Below are 17305 nucleotides of genomic sequence, written 5' to 3' on the forward strand. Positions count from 1 at the left end.
CACTGTAGTGGCTCACACCGTTGGGAAAATTCACTCCAGTTCAATATCGGTTGTTACTCTTTTCTTTCCACTGTCGCCCCCTACTGGATTTTTATTTACCATCTAACCCTATTTCAGATTTTTTATTAGAATTCATATCACTACAAATAAAAAATAAGTCATCCTTGAAAGTATACACAGTATGGACATATAACTCATCTAATAAGCAATATGTATTAAGATATTTTTTTCTCAAAGGTTATATTGGAGGCCTCTCAAGCTTATATTGGATAAGAGTACTCACTTGCTCTTATGCCAAACCTTTTACAGGTATAAGAAAAACAATTCAAAGATTAGATAAAAAAAAAAAAACTTTGAAGCTTAGCCTGAGGTCTGGAGGCATTTAGCCTCAAACTGTAACAGTGGACTAATTTCATATTAAAGAACAAGCACTACTCTATATCAGTGGCATTGAAATGGATTCCTCTGCTACCAACATGTCATTAGCATGCCAGAAATAGCCTTATAGACTTCAAAACACCATGGAAGCTATTGAAGAAAAACTATTTCAGATATTTGACCTTGCTGTGACCTTAATATTGTTTGGAATCATTTCTAACTCTAATAAGTTCATCTGCTGCTTACAATGTTAAGGCCATATAAATCCATTTTCAAACATTTAACCACCTGTTCTTGAGATATAGCTCTAACAAGAATATCAGACAAACAAATAGATGGTTCAGACACTTAATGCCTCTACTGCTCAGTAGCAGAGCCATAACAGTAGAGTGGTGCTCTTATTATTACTATATCATACATTTTTTACATTTGAGTTGTAATTAGAGAATATGTAGAACTGTGTTTATTACATTTACATAAAAATGGATTATCATTGAACATGAATTTATGCAAAACAAATATTCTATTATAGCTCTGGTTATAGGAGACCCAAATAAAATTATAGGCCTATAGGGGCAGCAGCAGCTTTAGTTAGTTGTATTCTGGGAGCCAGGGTGTTGAACTTAGCAGGTTTAGGGACATAGGCAAGCATAAGTTTTCAAAGGATGTTTTTGTCTGTCTGTGGTTGCTAAGAGTAGCATTGTAGAGGTATGTAAATTAACAAAGGCGATGTCCAATGCAGGAATACACTCTGGCCACATCCCAATGTGGTGTTGTGATGTAGCTTACAATAGGTTATATTTGCTGTAAGTAGTTTTGATGGCAAGACTGGCCTGTTAGGGCAGGATGGTATCTGCTCTCATTTCTTCAGCATAGCTCATAGTCTTATAAAACAGGCCTAGTTAATTGGTAACAATCCAGAGCCAAGGCCAAGGAGCAGAAAAGCAGGCTAAACCAACAATCTAGTAGTCATCTCTCAGTCTTCGCTATATTGAGACTGTAGTATTACTCAGAAATTTTGTTCTGATTAGCATTAAATTGGATCACATCTAAAGCGTTTATTGTTAATGAGAATGAGTCCTATAAAGCACTGTTCAAATCACATTTTTCTGGCCTTTTATGATCTGCCATTCCAGTTTCAATCAAAATGTGCAGGCTCTTTGTTGGCACCTCGAATAGTGAAGGCTACAGCTTTCGGGGTTTTTTTTAAGTGCTCTTTCATACAAAGCACTTATACATTTACGGAACCAAATAGCACTCAGGACTCAGTCCTAGTTTTTAAGTCTAAGCCAAAAACACATTTGTTTAATTAAGTCTTTTGTTAATAGTTTTTCTGGGATGAATGAATACATCATGTGATGATGGGGCAATGACAATAAGCATACCTAATAATCTTTGACTCTCTCTCTCTCTCTCTCTCTCTCTAGCTACACATGCTACTCCTGAGATACCAAGAGTATACAAGCTCATAAGTCCCTGGTGAAACAATTGTACTTTTTGACTATATGGTATGTAGTCAGAGAAGGGAATTTATTTAAAGGAGTTTTTTTTTTGCCATCATTGCCTCTGGCTTACTCATTTGAGATACACGTATATATGTATAGTTTATATACGAAATGTATATATTTCTGTAAAACTGCTTTGTGACAATGTCCACTATTAAAATCACCTTGCAAATAAAATTGATTTGAATTGTTATACTGAGCAAATGTGAGTCGTGAATACTTGGGGTGTCAAAAACTACATGAACTCTACATGCTGTGTAGTAAATAGTGTCACCACAACATAAATTATTGCTATTTAGACTTGGCCATCTGGGTTGTAGTATATAGAGCGATTTAAAAAAAAAAAACAGTTGTTGTCCCCTCTATTGGTAGCAAGATAAACTACATGACAAAAATTTTCAAGTCCAACACATTAACTCATTTAAGGAACAAGAATCATAAACAAGTTTAAAGATATTTCAGAAACACATTTTAATGAAGTTGCATATTTAAAAGCAGTCATTAAAGGTTAGGTATTTTTCATAGCTGCATTGGAAAGTTCAGTTTAAGTCTTAATTTGAAAAAAGTCTAAACTTCTCTGATAAATATTTATTCCACATATCACAACTACAGTTTTGGCTATCTGAACTCAAGGTCAACCTTCATGTATAACAACACCCCAAATAATTCCATATGAGCAATCATAAATCACAGAAATGTGAGTAAACCAGCTCACCAGCTCACAGCTTGACTGTCATTTGGAGGTGAATTGGTTTCTATTCATCAAAATATTCTTTTTTTATAAATATTGGGGTTGTGGCTAAATGGTCCAAAAGGCCATTGTCTATAGTATAGTCTTAGCAATAGAATCAAGTTATAAATGAAGTTTCTTTCTACATCTCATTTTTCAAGATATAAGCCTATTCTTATATGTTACTTGAGTTCATACCATTCATATTGTTGGGTAAAATTAGCACTTAGTATGTAGACATCTGACAGTCAATTGATATGTACCCATTCCAGAACCATGGGCATTAAAACAAAGTAAGTCTACAGTGTTGTTATTGCTGTTATTACAGCAATAACTTCCACACTTCTGGGAAGGCTGGATTTTGGAGTGTGCCTTTATGGAACTTGTGCTCATTCAACCAAGCATTAATGAAGTAATGAGGTGTGCAGTATTCCAATATATCCCAAAGGTTTTGTCCCCTTAGTTCCAGTGAAGGAAAATTGTAATGCTACTGCATGCAAAGACATTTGTATGACATTTGTATCCTACACAATTGTGGGCTTCCCCACATATGGGTGTGTCCACAAAACATTGGTTTTTCAGCTTCTACATCAGAGATTCTTTAGTAGTTTTTCAGCTTTGATGTCACAGATTCTTTATGTTTTTCAGCTTCTGTCACAGATTCTTTAGTCGTTTTTCAGCTTCTGTCACAGATTCTTTAGTCGTTTTTCAGCTTCTGTCACAGATTCTTTAGTAGCTCTTCAGCTTCTATGTCACAGATGCTTTAGTAGTTTTTCAGCTTCTGTTACAAATTCTTTAGTAGTTTTTCGGCTTCTGTCACAGATTCTTTAGTAGCTCTTCAGCTTCTGTCACAGATGCTTTAGTAGTTTTTCAGCTTCTGTTACAAATTCTTTAGTAGTTTTTCGGCTTCTGTCACAGATTCTTTAGTAGTTTTTCAGCTTCTGTTACAAATTCTTTAGTAGTTTTTCGGCTTCTGTCACAGATTCTTTAGTAGCTCTTCAGCTTCTATGTCACAGATGCTTTAGTAGTTTTTCAGCTTCTGTTACAAATTCTTTAGTAGTTTTTCGGCTTCTGTCACAGATTCTTTAGTAGTTTTTCAGCTTCTGTCACAGATTCTTTAGTAGCTCTTCAGCCTCTATGTCACAGATTCTTTAGTAGTTTTTCGGCTTCTGTCACAGATTCTTTAGTAGCTCTTCAGCTTCTATGTCACAGATGCTTTAGTAGTTTTTCAGCTTCTGTCACAGATTCTTTAGTAGTTTTTCAGCTTCTGTCACAGATTCTTTAGTAGTTTTTCGGCTTCTGTCACAGATTCTTTAGTAGCTCTTCAGCCTCTATGTCACAGATTCTTTAGTAGTTTTTCGGCTTCTGTCACAGATACTTTAGTAGCTCTTCAGCTTCTATGTCACAGATGCTTTAGTAGTTTTTCAGCTTCTGTCACGGATTCTTTAGTAGTTTTTCGGCTTCTGTCACAGATTCTTTTGTAGTTTTTCAGCTTTTATGTCACAGATTCTTTAATAGTTTTTCAGCTCTGTTGTTTTGTTTTTTAACAGGGAAATGTTTTATACTGCCTCTGTACAAAAGCATCTACTACACGAATGAGATGACGATGAGGAAATGAAGGTCAGGTGTCCACAAACTCCAAATATGATTGTATAGTAGTTTGCTGAAATAAAGCTCAAGCACAAAGTAGGTCATCAATGTGGTTATTCTTCTTATTATTATAACTTCCACTTTTCTGGGAAGGCTTTCCACTGAAATTTGAAGTGTGCCTTTAGGGATTTGCGCTCATTCATCCACAGAAGCATTAATGAAGTCATGAGGTGTGCAGCATTCCAATTTATCCTAAAGGTTTGGTCCTCTTAGGTCCAGTGAAGGGAAATTGTAATGCTACAGCATACAAAGACATCCTGTACAATTGTGGGCTTCCAATTTTGTGGTAAAGGTTTTAGGGAAACCCACAAAATGTTATTTGTACTCTTGCAGCTTCTGTATCACATATTCTTTTGTAGTTTTTCAGCTTCTATGTCACTGTTGGTTCTTTTAGCAGGAAAAAAAAAACGTTTATACTGCCTCTGTACAATAGCATCTCCTAAATGAATAAGATGAGGATGAGGAATTGGGTCAGGTGTCCACAAACTTCAACTCCAGATACTTTGATTGTGCAGTACTTTGTTGAAATATAAGTATAAGATGTATTTATGCTTTAATTGTTATGCCATGTTATACAGTTACAGTATTTTAAACGTATTTGTAAATGCTGCAATCAAACACTTAATTAAAAAAAATACGAACTAAGTTTAAATGAAAGAAAATAAGTACAAACCACTATACTAACGTGGAGATGCTTATTACTGTAAATACAGAAGATCTATTAAAAACCAAAACAAAAGCTAGAACAGAACCGGAAGTGACGCTTCCTACAGCCCCGAGCGGGTGGTTCAAGTTTTGAAGTAACATGGCGATATTTGTTTATCTCTTCGCAAAGTGTTAAACGGAGCTAGTTACAGCAGGGTAGGTTTAATTAAACCTGTTCACGATTAGTTATTGTTAATATTATCACAATGGTGTTGAATATATTAATGTCATATTAATACAGTTTGCACGCCTATTAAAGTAGCTAGCAGCTAAGTATGAGTAGTTGCGGTAGCTGTTGCTAAGCTAGCGGCATTCGCAGCTAAAGCGGACTGAACTAAATGCATAGCAAAGATAGCTGACTAGGTAGAGTGGAGAGTTTCAGCACATAAACACTGGTTCGAAGACTGTTCATAGTCTTTAAAATAAAGTCCATATATATTATAGGTGTATGAAATGTATGGCTAATTCATGTACAGATAACAGTAAACGCTGCATAGTGCCATGGCAACGTCTCACCGTGCTGCTAATAAACAAATATTTTGCTACTGCTATGATAACTTTGTCTGCTAATGAGCAGTAGCGATTCTGATATTTCTTTACAACTGCTACCAGAGTTTCTGATAATACACTATATTGCCAAAAGTTTTGGGACACCCCTCCAAATCATTGAATTCAGGGCTTGGGCTCGGCCCCTTAGTTCCAGTGAAAGGAACTCTTAATGCTTCAGCATACCAAGATATTTTGAACAATTTCATGCTCCCAACTTTGTGGGAACAGTTTGGGGATGACCTCTTCCTGTTCCAACATGACTGTGCACAAAGCAAGGTCCATAAAGATATGGATGAGCGAGTTTGGTGTGGAGGAGTCCTGACCTCAACCTGATAGAACACCTTTGGGATGAATTAGAGCGAAGACCTTCTCGTCCAACTTCAGTGTCAGACCTCACAAATGTGCTTCTAGAGGAATGGTCAAAAATTCCCATAAGCTTTCCCAGAAGAGTTGAAGGTGTTATAGCTGCAAAGGGCAGGCTAACTCCATATTAAATTCATGTGCAGACATCTCAGTTTTGGAATGGCTCAGAGTCTCTGCTCTAATTTATCCGGAAGCTGTTCTATAAGGTTGAGGTCAGGACTGTGCAGGCCAGTCAAGTTCCTCCACACCAAACTTGCTCATTCATGTATTTATGGACCTTGCTTTGTGCACTGGTACGCAGTCATGTTGGAACAAGAAGGTCCAAAATGTCTTGGTATGCTGAAGCATTAAGAGTTCCTTTAACTGGAACTAAGGGGCCGAGTCCAACACCTGAATTCAATGATTTGGAGGGGTGTCCCAAAACTTTTGGCAATATAGTGTATTTAGATAATCTTATCAATATGATCAACTAGAACGATTCCAAACTGTCAAACCATTCATACATTTGTGTGTGAGCTGTTATATATAGATATATAGATTTTTTTCAATTACAAGTTGTCTGTTGTTATTTTTAAGCAGGTGAGAATCCCGTCATGGCCGATGGAGAGCTTAGTTTGATTGATAAAAACATTTCAAGGTAATTTCTTGTTTACTTTTGTACCTTCTCATATCTACTGATTGTTGCATTGCAGTTCATTGTTGCACAAATAGAATTTCCAACATCCTTTACTTCTAAATGCATTTCAATGTTAGTTAAATATATGTTTTTACAATCTGAGTTAAATGTGGTACACATTTTCGTTTTTCTGTATAGTTTATTAGAGGTTCCATTGAAGCCCACTATCACATCTTTAAATCTACACTGTAATCGACTGTCAAAGATCGAAGGGTTGGCAACAGCATGGCATTTACGACATTTGGACCTTTCATCAAATCACATTGCACGTATCGAGGGCCTTGGTGCCCTTTCTTCATTGCGTACCTTAAACTTGTCTTGTAACAGCATCAGCAAAGTGGAAGGTAAAGTCTGAAGAGGGTTAATGAGTCAGTGCCTGTATGTCATTTTATATTTAATGTCATGTCTTCTGACCAAATTTATTTTGCTTAGGTCTTAATGGACTTGTAAACCTTACAAGGCTCAACTTGGCTTATAATCAAATAAACGACCTCACTGGTAATTTAAAACTTTCTATTTTAAATTATTTCATGATGTTTCTCATGTTTGATATAATATTGTAATGTGAAACTGTGTGAACCATCAGATGTTTTAAGCAGAGTACTGTGTCCCGTTAGGTCTCTTACATCTGCATGGGACTGCTTACAAATTGAAACACCTCCAGCTTCATAGCAATCGACTGGACGACATGAATCATCTGCTGCAATGCATGGTGGGACTGCACAATCTGAGAGATGTCACTCTCAGAATGGATGGTGCTGATAATCCTGTCTCCCGTCTGCCAGGTTAGCAAATGAACTTTTCTCCTCTTTTTAGTAAAATGTAGGTCTCAGACCTATTCAGCAAACCCTTTTAGGATAATTGAAGTCTTGCACAGATTTTGAGTCTTGCCTTTTGGCAGTGCTGGTCTTAAGTGTAGTGAGATAGGGAAAAATGAATCACTCATATTTCCATGCATTTAGACAATTTTCCAACTGACTAGTGTGTTGGATACTGATACATATTGGATCAGCTGCATTGTCTGCAATTGCACAAGGAGTAACTGAGACATAAAAAGTGAGGAGAAGCTTTTGTCCTTTAACAAAAGACTTTAATAATGGTAGTGGACAAAATGTTGAATTACTGATCAGAAGGTTGTGAGTTCAGATTCAATTGCTTTGACCTGGTTTATTCTGTACATATTAAAGTATTAAAGATATATATATATATATATAAAGTATATATATATATATATATATATATATATATATATATATATATATATATAAAGTATATATATATACACTAAGTGCTCATACACATTAACTCAGACTCAGGCTTTGTAGTGCAACTTGTATTTCTGTTACTTTTTTTTTTTTTTGCCTGAAGGTTTATTTATCCTGTGTTATTCATGTTATATTTTACATAGGCTACAGGGAGATGGTGCTGCAGCCCTTGCAACAAATCTCTATTCTTGATGGAGAAGATAGGTTGGGAAAACCCACTTCACCCAAGGATGAGAGCCCGATGGACATCCCAGGACTGGACGATTTTCTGGAGTATCTGATTTCAACTGACAGTAGTGTGAATATCGAGCCGGTGAACATTTCCTTCCTTTTAAGTAAATTGCAAAGGATGTTCTTTAGTATTTAGGTTTGGGGTGTGATAATAACCTGGAATGATGCAATACCAAGTTAATGAAATCTGAAGTAGGTTTAAGCGATATTGCAAAGAATTACTATTGTTTAAATAGAATATTATATATTATTTCAACAAACTTAAAATAAGGGAGATTGATCCACCTAAATTGTCCACTTTAATATATTCTACTAGTTTCTTTAAGAAATAAATATCATGAGATTCTGTAAACAGTGCCATTGGTTTGTAAAGCTATTACATTAGTTTGTAAGCCTATTTCATCATTACTCTTTAATACTGTTACACCTTAGGTTAAAGTGTAAACTTGTGATAAGTATAGCTCATTAGTTTTCTTCTTTCCAAAGGTCCAGATAGATGCTTCTGTCCCCACCCCGCGGATTGACCAGGTTCTGACACAGTTTCGGCATCGCAATAGAGTTTTAAATGTGCCTGCTGAATCAGCAGTTCAGGAGCACTCAGGGAACCAGATAAATGAGCTCCGAATTAAAAAGTTGGAGCAGCAGGTGTCCCAACTCTTCCAGAAGGTAAAACAGGACCCTATATAAGTTGTTACTTACAATTTTGTGAGCTTTTTATTGGTCTATTAAGAAGTTCTACTTGTCACAGACTCCGGTGGCTGACGGCAGTAATGCGTGCTCTGCATTGCAGTCTGTGGTATGGAAGGCAAAAAGGGACACAGATCTCACATCAGAGAGTGAGTATGACAGCACAAAAGAGAATCTGCAGCACTCCAGAGTCCGCCGACCCAAAATCACAACAGCAAAGAAGCTGGTAAAAGGCAAACACTCTGACAGGTAACCACAATTTACAGCTAGAATTCTAGATCTGATTCCAAAGTTAAGGTTACTTCAGTTACTGCTTTGTAAATAATATGTAAAGCACTTGACAATATGACAAAAGTTCTAACATCTAGTGGAAAGCCTTCACAGATAAGTGGGCATTGTAATAACAGCAAAGAGGAACTAAAACTGCAATAGGATATTTAAAAATCTCAAGTCAGGTGTTATAGTGTATTATTTGCATGGGTCACTGTAAATTATTCAGTATATATGTTATATACTCTCTAGGTTAATTGCTAATTTTTCATTAAATTTACAGCATTCAGCAGACTCCCTTATCCTGAGATAGTCTGCTGAATGCTGTAAATTTCTAGAAGTGCTTTGGCATTTCTGTCAGAAACACGTCCACATGCTGCTTCACTAGGTCAAGGACTAAGAGTACCACTGAGAACATTTCTGGAAATTCTTCTATAATTCTATTGTCATCAATTAAAGAATATATAAATAAAGACCACAACTGCATATTGTATAATTATGTATAGTAATAATGTTTTTTATTGACATGGAAGAGAGTCAAAGGGAGTCACTTGTGTCTTTTAGCCATTAGGTTATTTGCACTCCCAGCTGTCTGTGAACCTGAACTTTTATGTGGTTTTGGATGCAAGGGAATGCAATATCGGAGTGATGCAAACAGTGAAATGTGCCAGTTCTGTCATAATAAATATCAGCACTATCGGATCATCACTTGGCCAACCGGAACTAGCTTTGTGTGAAACAGTTCTTTATGTTTTTATGCTGTATTGAAAATATAAGATTAGGAACTTTTGTCTTGTTTGTGAAAGCATCTTTTCTAGGCCATATTTGTTCTTTGTGGCCATTACTATGGCATGTTGAAATGATGTCTGTATTCACCACAGTGAAGCAACCACACAAAAGCACAGGAGTTTAAACTTCACTGCTGGCTCTGGGCAGAGGGCAGCAGTCCAAACTGTGGGGGTAACACAAAGAGCAAAGAAAGGCCTCAGAGCATGCCAGGCCACTCCAGACAAAAACTCTAATGACACACAACAGGAGACTTACAGGGTATGCAGACTGGTGTGGGCAATTTCAGTCTTCTTTAAAGATTCCAAAATTGTCAAAAATGTAAGCAGACTTTTTTTGCGTGTGTGTAGGTGATAGTGGAAGAGCGGGATCAGGAGAGGGAACGGCGCTGGAAAGCAGAGCAGGCTGTGAAGAAGCTCACAGAGCAGGTGAAGGGACTGCAAACACGGGCTACAGAAGAGAAAGAACTCCAGAGCCTGGCCTTGCACACAACTGATAGGTGAGAGTGTAAACAATTTTCCTCTTGCCAAACAGGGAATGAGGGACAGTGTAGCCCGTGACTCCACATATTGTCTTTGTAAATGTAGGTTCATATGAGTGTTACGGGTTTCAAAACTGTGCTTCACAAAAGAAACCAAAAATTGCAAATGTTTTAACAATAAAATTAAATAAAATTTTGTAAACAGTGAAACAACAGTATACAACTGAATGAAACAAAACCTTGTTTACCCATCTTTTTGTGATTTCAATCAACATTCACACTTAGTGTTCTTAGTTGATGAATTAGTTCCTGGCATGATGATTCATCATTAAGGGGGAGGTGCGCAGTTAAAGGAGTGGTAATAGGCAGAAAACCATCAATCAAAACATAACTTCAACCTCCACTGTACTCTTCTGCAACTCTAGTGAGTTAGAATGAGACGCTTTTTGATCTTTTCTAAAACTGGAATGATTACAACATGTTGTCTAAACATTCCTTTAACATCTTGATTTAAGAAGTGTCAGACCATCATGCTTTGCTTGCACTCAGGCTGAAAGAGTTGTTGCTGAAGGAGCGTTCAGGGCGGACAGCATTTCAGTCTCGAGTAGAGGAGCTAGAGGAACGATGTGCAAATGCAGCACAACAACTAGAGCAACAGCGCAGCCATGAGGCACAATACAAGGATGCACTGCACAGATTGCAGGAGAGTGTCTCACAACAAGAGGCCCTCAGGGCCACTCAGCAGGTTGAGGAGGTAATACTGTTCCTAAAGTTATCCAAAAAGGTTCTGTCTCAGTGGGGCTCATAGGAAAAATGTTGATCCTACTATGTGGTTTTTAATTTAAACAAATCGCTGCGGAGTGACTGTTCACATCCTCAATACTTTGCATTAAACCACATGATTTGGTTTCATCAGCTTTTGCTATATTTTCTATCAATGCAAATGTCAAAATTATGCAAAGTTAGGGTGTTTTTGTCCATCACTTTATAAGATGTCTAGATGCGCGAAACATTGTATATTTAATACTAAGACAGTGCGATAGAAAAATGATCAGATTTTCAGAAGCAGCTTTTGTGACTACTTGACTACTACTATTACTACTCCATTTTTCTGATTTCAGATGAAGAGAAAGCAAGAGCTGGAGAACAGATGTGCTGTTCTAAGAAGAGAGGTAGAAATACTTAGAGCCTCTGTGCGGCAGCATAAAGATAAACTACAGCATCTGCAAGAGCTGCTGACCTCAAGAGAGGAAGCACACAGGTGTGTATTTTTTCATCTAAAAACATGAGTAAATCAGTGAGACAGGGCCTGTTGATTGAGTTTTTTTACTGTTTGTATCTTTTTTTGTAGTCGTAAAATGTGAATTAATTTAATGATTTTTTTAATTTACGTATAGCTGTTTGTTTGCTGAACCAGTATAGTTTTGCCCATTGTTTTATTATAGCTATTTGCAAGCCTGTGTGTGAAACTCCCTGTATTGTCTGTATCATCAACATAATGAGAAATTTGGCTTGAATTATCCATGTGGCTCAGGAAGGAGCTGGCTTCACGGCTCATTCCAGGTAGTGCTGAGTTTCGTGAAGCTGTGACAAAGGAAGTGGAGGCTGTGGAGCAGAGACACACTCAGAGACACAGTGAGATGGAGCAGAAACTGGTTGATGCCCAGCACCAGTATGCCACCCTGGAGGATGAGTTCCGCATGGCTTTAACCATCGAAGCTAATCGTTTCTCTGAGGTAAGGTCTAGGGCAAGCTCTGAGTTAAATTTTTTATTTGTATGAGGTTATAGAATATTTTAATTTATAATAAAATTTTGATGATATTCTTCATTGTACTCATGGCAATGATAAAGGATGATTTTATATAAGGACTGATTAAGCAACACCTGAATGAATCACAGTGAATCTGCTGAACAGCTGCACTCTACTTTATAATTCTAAATGAGCATTTTTGGCAAGTATAAAAATATGCACTGAGGTTTAAATCTATATGAATGAACAGTAAAATAAACAGTATCTGTTTTAAAATTAATTTGTTCTTCACAACTTATACAAGACAGAATCTAATGTAAGCATAGAGCAGCTGACTGTTACCTTATTCAGCAGTCACTATTTAAAAGCCAGCAGTGGCTCTCTGGCATTCCTGGTATTTAAACTGTCCCATTATGATCTTTGGACTCAATAAACAATAAAAATCCTGGGACATAAACTGTTATTATTTCACTTGTAGGACTATACCTGTCATATATATTGATAAACCAAGGCATGGCACTTAGTCTGTATTGTGTCTCATTATTCTGCGTCAGTAATTGAGTGTATGTTATATATAATCTTTTGCATGGGATTAGGTGAAAGAGGGCTTTGAACAAGTTTCTGCTGAGCTTGCTGAGGTGAAGATAGCTTTGACCTCGTCTCAGCAGAGAGAGAAGCAGTCAGGCTCTCTAGTGCAGGAGCTCACAGCGATGGTGAAGGAGCAGAAAACCCGCATTGCTGACCTCATCAAAGCCAAACGTGATGCTGTAACAGAATTAAAGGTAAGGAGCTATGTACTTTATTTAATCAATTTCTAACACAATAATAAGGGGTTGTTTGACCTGGTCTGCCCTTTTAAAACACCTGATCCTTGCAAGAGAATTGTGTTCAAGGACAATATGGAGCAAAAGAGGACTCCATTAAAAGTTAATGAAGATTATAATACTAGAAAGGACAATAGAATTTCTAAAGGCTTGGGCTTCCTTCAAGCTCATTATTAGTTTACAAAAATGGAAGAACATCAGCCCTGAACCCAACTACATTGAAATGCTTTAGTGTGATCTGAAGTAGCCTGATCAAATAAGTTAAAAACATCTCAAAATGATCAAAGTAACAGATAACAAAACTTAGGAAAAATGTTCCTACAATTTGCTGGAGTTCCTCTTTAAGAGACCCCTCATGGGTTCGAAGAGTTCGAAAGTGAAATAGTAAAACATAACACTAGATTAGAGAAATATGTGGTTGTGTGCTTTAGGCAAGAGTGCGGACTCTGGAGGCAGGAGCAGAGGATGACAGGCGTCTAAGTGTGCAACTGGAACTTCTGAAGAAGGACAAATCCAGGCTGCTCTCGCAGCTCAGTGCACAGGAGACTGTGATAGAAGGACTTAGAGCAGAGAGAAGGCTCTGGGGACAGGAGCTTGCTCAGCAAGGTACCAAGCACACGCACCACTGATTTTAGAATTGTTTTTAACCTAGTTTACTTTCTATATTATTAAACTGTTATTGTGAAGACGTTTGGTGTAGTCATTTGTCACATGCTATTATTAAACGCATTTTGCAAGAAATGCACAATCCTATACAATAATATAACTGCGCTCATGGAAATTAAGAGTTTTGCTCTAGGGCCCAAAAGTGTCCCTTATTGGATTCAACCTTTATGGGAAACCTTCTAATCACAGAACAATATCTACTCACTGCCCATAAGATCCACCATCTGCTGCCCTTTTTGTAGACCTTTATGGGCTTTTTTTTTTTTTTTTTTATCACAACTAGTCTTCATCACAAGTCAGGTTTTTTTTTTTGTTTTATCTAAATGTTTTGAGAAGTTAGTAAGTTTATAATTGCAGTGGAATGATTTGACATCAGCTACTTGACTTTTTGCTTTAGGAGCATCTCTTGCCCAGGACAGAGGTCGCTTGGAAGCCAAAATTGAGGTCCTGACCACTGAGCTGGAGACCCAGAAAAAACAGAATCAGAGAGACAACGACTCACTAAAGATCAAAACGAAGATAGTGGATGATCAGACAGAGACAATCCGCAAGCTAAAAGAGGTAAATACCCTTCCTGTTAAGAAGTTCAATATAATTTGTCTTCAGTGTGCCCTGTCTTCAAAAAGTGCATCAAATTGTTGTCATATTAGGCAGTGCAGGAAAGGGATGAGCAGCTACGGGCTCTTCACGAGGAGAATCTGCAGGTACAGAGAAAGTTTCAGAAGGAGCTAGAGGATGAGATGGCCTCAGCAGCAGAGCTCCGAGATGCCGTGAACAAACTCAGTCTCAGAAAAGAGGAGCTCAAGCAACAGCTCCTTGACAAGGAGGCTGAGATGGATGAGCTCAAAGATGCCTACAGGTACCCACATGGTGTAGTATTCTATCTTCATATTATATGCGTGTCCTGTGAGACCACAGGTGGCTTTTTTTAATAAATGTACACAGCTTGACTGCATTCTAATTTCAGCATGCAAACTCCAGTTGACATAGTACTAGAACATCATGAGGTGTGACTGAACCTGATGACACCTACAAGACACCTGCTTGAGTGTTCTGCTAGGCTCTGAGAAAAGACCCTTCTAAAGTCATCCATTTCAAAACGCAACTGTGTTTAGGTTTTCTCACTGTAGATGAGGTCATGGCAAAATGTCAGCATCCTCAAGTCCTATTATTTTATTTGAATGAGCCACATTAAAATGTGTTCTTTTACAGATCACAAATATCTGCTTCCTGATCTAAAAGACTATTAAACCTCTGTGCTTTCCAAAGTTTATTCTGGATGGCTCACAGCAAAGCATAAGAAGCTTTTACTGTTTTGTTGTGCTATGTTTTGGTACCAAAAATTACTTACTAGTTTGCCATGTAAGCAAAATAAGATATCATGAATAACCAGTAATGTTATTTTTTATCTTTGGTTTGCTTCTCCTATCAATTTCAATGTCCATACTATACAAAACAACAACAACAACAGCATTAACAACAACTGCTTGCTTCAAACCATGTTAGTGCCTCAAGTCGGAAATGGCAGGATAAAGCAGACCTGCTGACCAAACTGGAGAGCCAGGTGAAGCGTATGAAGGAGGGTTTCGATGCTAAAGAGAAAGCACTACTGGAAGAAAGGGATAAAGCTGTCCGGGGCCACAAGTAAGAGCAAAGACATAAGCAACGGTTGCACAGTAAACTCACTTTCACTCATGGTACTGTACTGACATCTTATCAATTGTTTCTATTTAGGGCAGCGGTTGAGAAACTTCACAATGTGGATGATGCTTTCCGTAGACAGCTGGAGTCCCTGCAAGCTTCCCATCAGGCTGAGCTGCTCCGATTGGCTAATGACAAACAGAAGCAAATAGAACAGGCCAATCAGAGGGTATTAAAACAAGAACATGTACATGTTTGTTAACTAAAAAAGAGCTCAGGATTAATTTAGGACACTTTCAAATGTGTAGTGTTTAGTCCATCTGAATCAAACCCTGATTTGTTTATTCTTCTTGGTGCAGGTTGTGTAGGTAGATGAGAACCATACGTGCAGTACCAAATAAACTCTATTGCCGTTTCAATGCAGTGGAAAGCAGTTCACCCTTGCCTAAAATGAACCAAACAGCCATGTCATTTTGCTTGTGGCAGCTAAAATGAGGTGTGAGGGCAGAGCGGTACTGATGCAGAAATATTATGTGTTTTGAATATTTGTAAAGAGATTTCTCTTTGTCTGTCCAGATATTCAGATTACAGTATGTCTCTGTTCCTCTGTTTAATGCTGGATGTCATACAAAATGTTTTAATCTAGCTACTTATATTATTTTAAAATGGTACATTGTGGCCTGTGATCACACTGTGAGATCCAAGGTGTATTTCCACCTCATGCTCGGTGTTTCCAGGATACTCAAAATACCCTGACCAGGATAAATCTGCTACTGATGATGAATGAATTTATTTAGTGTCTGCACCATGTTAAGGGCATACAGGGCATACAGTATTTCCATTATATTTATTTTTTGCCTTTTTGGTTTATGTATGGCATATAAACCAAAAGTGTAGATTGTGCTCTGATATCGACTAATAGGTGTAAACGAGCCCTAGTCAACAAGTGGATGTCAGAGTAGGCATGACAGTCTGTGGAAGTATGATGCGAATGTAATCCTAATGCTACACCCCCCGAGATAATGATGAATGATGAAGTCCACCCATATTCAGGACCTGTGTGATCTCATACTGTGCAGTAAGGACAAATGGAACAGTGCTATCCTAGATTGTTAATTCAGTTTCAATTCCTTTGAAAGTGAGCTTGTTTTTAAATCTTTTAGCTTTTCACCAATTTATCATATTATGGTTTGTACATTCAAAACGGCTAATAGCTGATAATCTGATCAGCTAATAGCCGAGCATTTTCCAGCCTGCTTGTTAAATGTAGTATGAACTCCTGATGTGTTTTTACACAGGTGCTTCAGGTGGAGGAAGAAATGAGGCAGCTCCTGGAAGAAACGGAGAGAAACAAAATGGCAATGGAGGAGAAAATGAGACGCCTCACCAGTGTGCTCAAAGACTTCTAACCACATTTACATCATCATAAATTATACACCAGTTCTCCTCGTGTCTGTAGGAGATTTGAAGTGCACTCTTTTTGAAAAAGGCTACTAAACTATTTTTGCTTGGCACTGGGGCGATACCTTTTGTACTTTGGTGCATGTTTTCTAGATTTGCTTTAAAAAGCCATTAGGCTATATCCATGATTCCATGGGAAAGAATTCTATTAAACGTACAAATATGATGACAGCATTAATTGAGGTCAGCACCAAGTGATGGGGGGGAAAAGGAGTTTAGTGTATATATTTATTTTTTGTTTTCTCACACTATTTGCACATATTGTTAGTTTTCAGTTCTGCAAATTGTTTTAAAAATTTCTGTTTAACTTGTAGCAATAGTGTTTTATCCAAAACTTTTATATAAATCATTTTTATATATAAATTTATTATAATTTGTAGCACTATTTATTGCATTGTAATTTATATCATGTGTTGATGTTCAGGTGATGATAAACTGGCTTCTTGCCCTGAAAACCTAAAGGGCTAGGTGTGTGTGTGTGTGTGTGTGTGTTTTCTCCCTTTTTTGAGGTGATGAAACTCTTTTTGTTAATATATATACGTTTTAACTCGGTTTTCATAGCACAAGTATAATTTGTATGTTATTTAAAATATAAGCGCTTTTATTAAATTTGTTTACAATAACATTGTGTGTCGTGTTTCATTTAGTGAAAGAGCAACCGATGAAACCTGCTGGTTGCTAAGGTA

General features: G+C 37.3%; 1 protein-coding gene across 3 annotated transcripts; it reads left to right on the forward strand.

Annotated features, from left to right (window-relative positions):
- Positions 1–5023: 5023 nt before the first annotated feature.
- lrrcc1 (leucine rich repeat and coiled-coil centrosomal protein 1) lies at positions 5024–17213 on the forward strand. Of its 3 annotated transcripts, none has more exons than XM_058393862.1 (20): positions 5024–5124; positions 6460–6517; positions 6695–6900; positions 6989–7054; positions 7174–7341; positions 7965–8134; positions 8539–8718; positions 8801–8988; positions 9891–10056; positions 10146–10294; positions 10826–11030; positions 11398–11537; positions 11811–12012; positions 12624–12809; positions 13283–13457; positions 13915–14078; positions 14168–14376; positions 15024–15161; positions 15252–15387; positions 16457–17213. In XM_058393862.1, the coding sequence occupies exons 2-20, from the start codon at positions 6474–6476 to the stop codon at positions 16565–16567; spliced, it is 3003 nt and encodes a 1000-aa protein (XP_058249845.1). In that variant the 5' UTR covers positions 5024–5124; positions 6460–6473; the 3' UTR covers positions 16568–17213. The 3 variants fall into 3 exon arrangements, with proteins under 3 accessions (XP_058249845.1, XP_058249847.1, XP_058249846.1); XM_058393864.1 differs by having other exon boundaries at positions 7965–8119; XM_058393863.1 differs by having other exon boundaries at positions 5036–5124; positions 6457–6517.
- Positions 17214–17305: the final 92 nt, after the last annotated feature.

Source organism: Hemibagrus wyckioides, linkage group LG07 (genome assembly GCF_019097595.1).
Source record: "Hemibagrus wyckioides isolate EC202008001 linkage group LG07, SWU_Hwy_1.0, whole genome shotgun sequence".
Lineage (NCBI taxonomy): Eukaryota > Metazoa > Chordata > Actinopteri > Siluriformes > Bagridae > Hemibagrus > Hemibagrus wyckioides.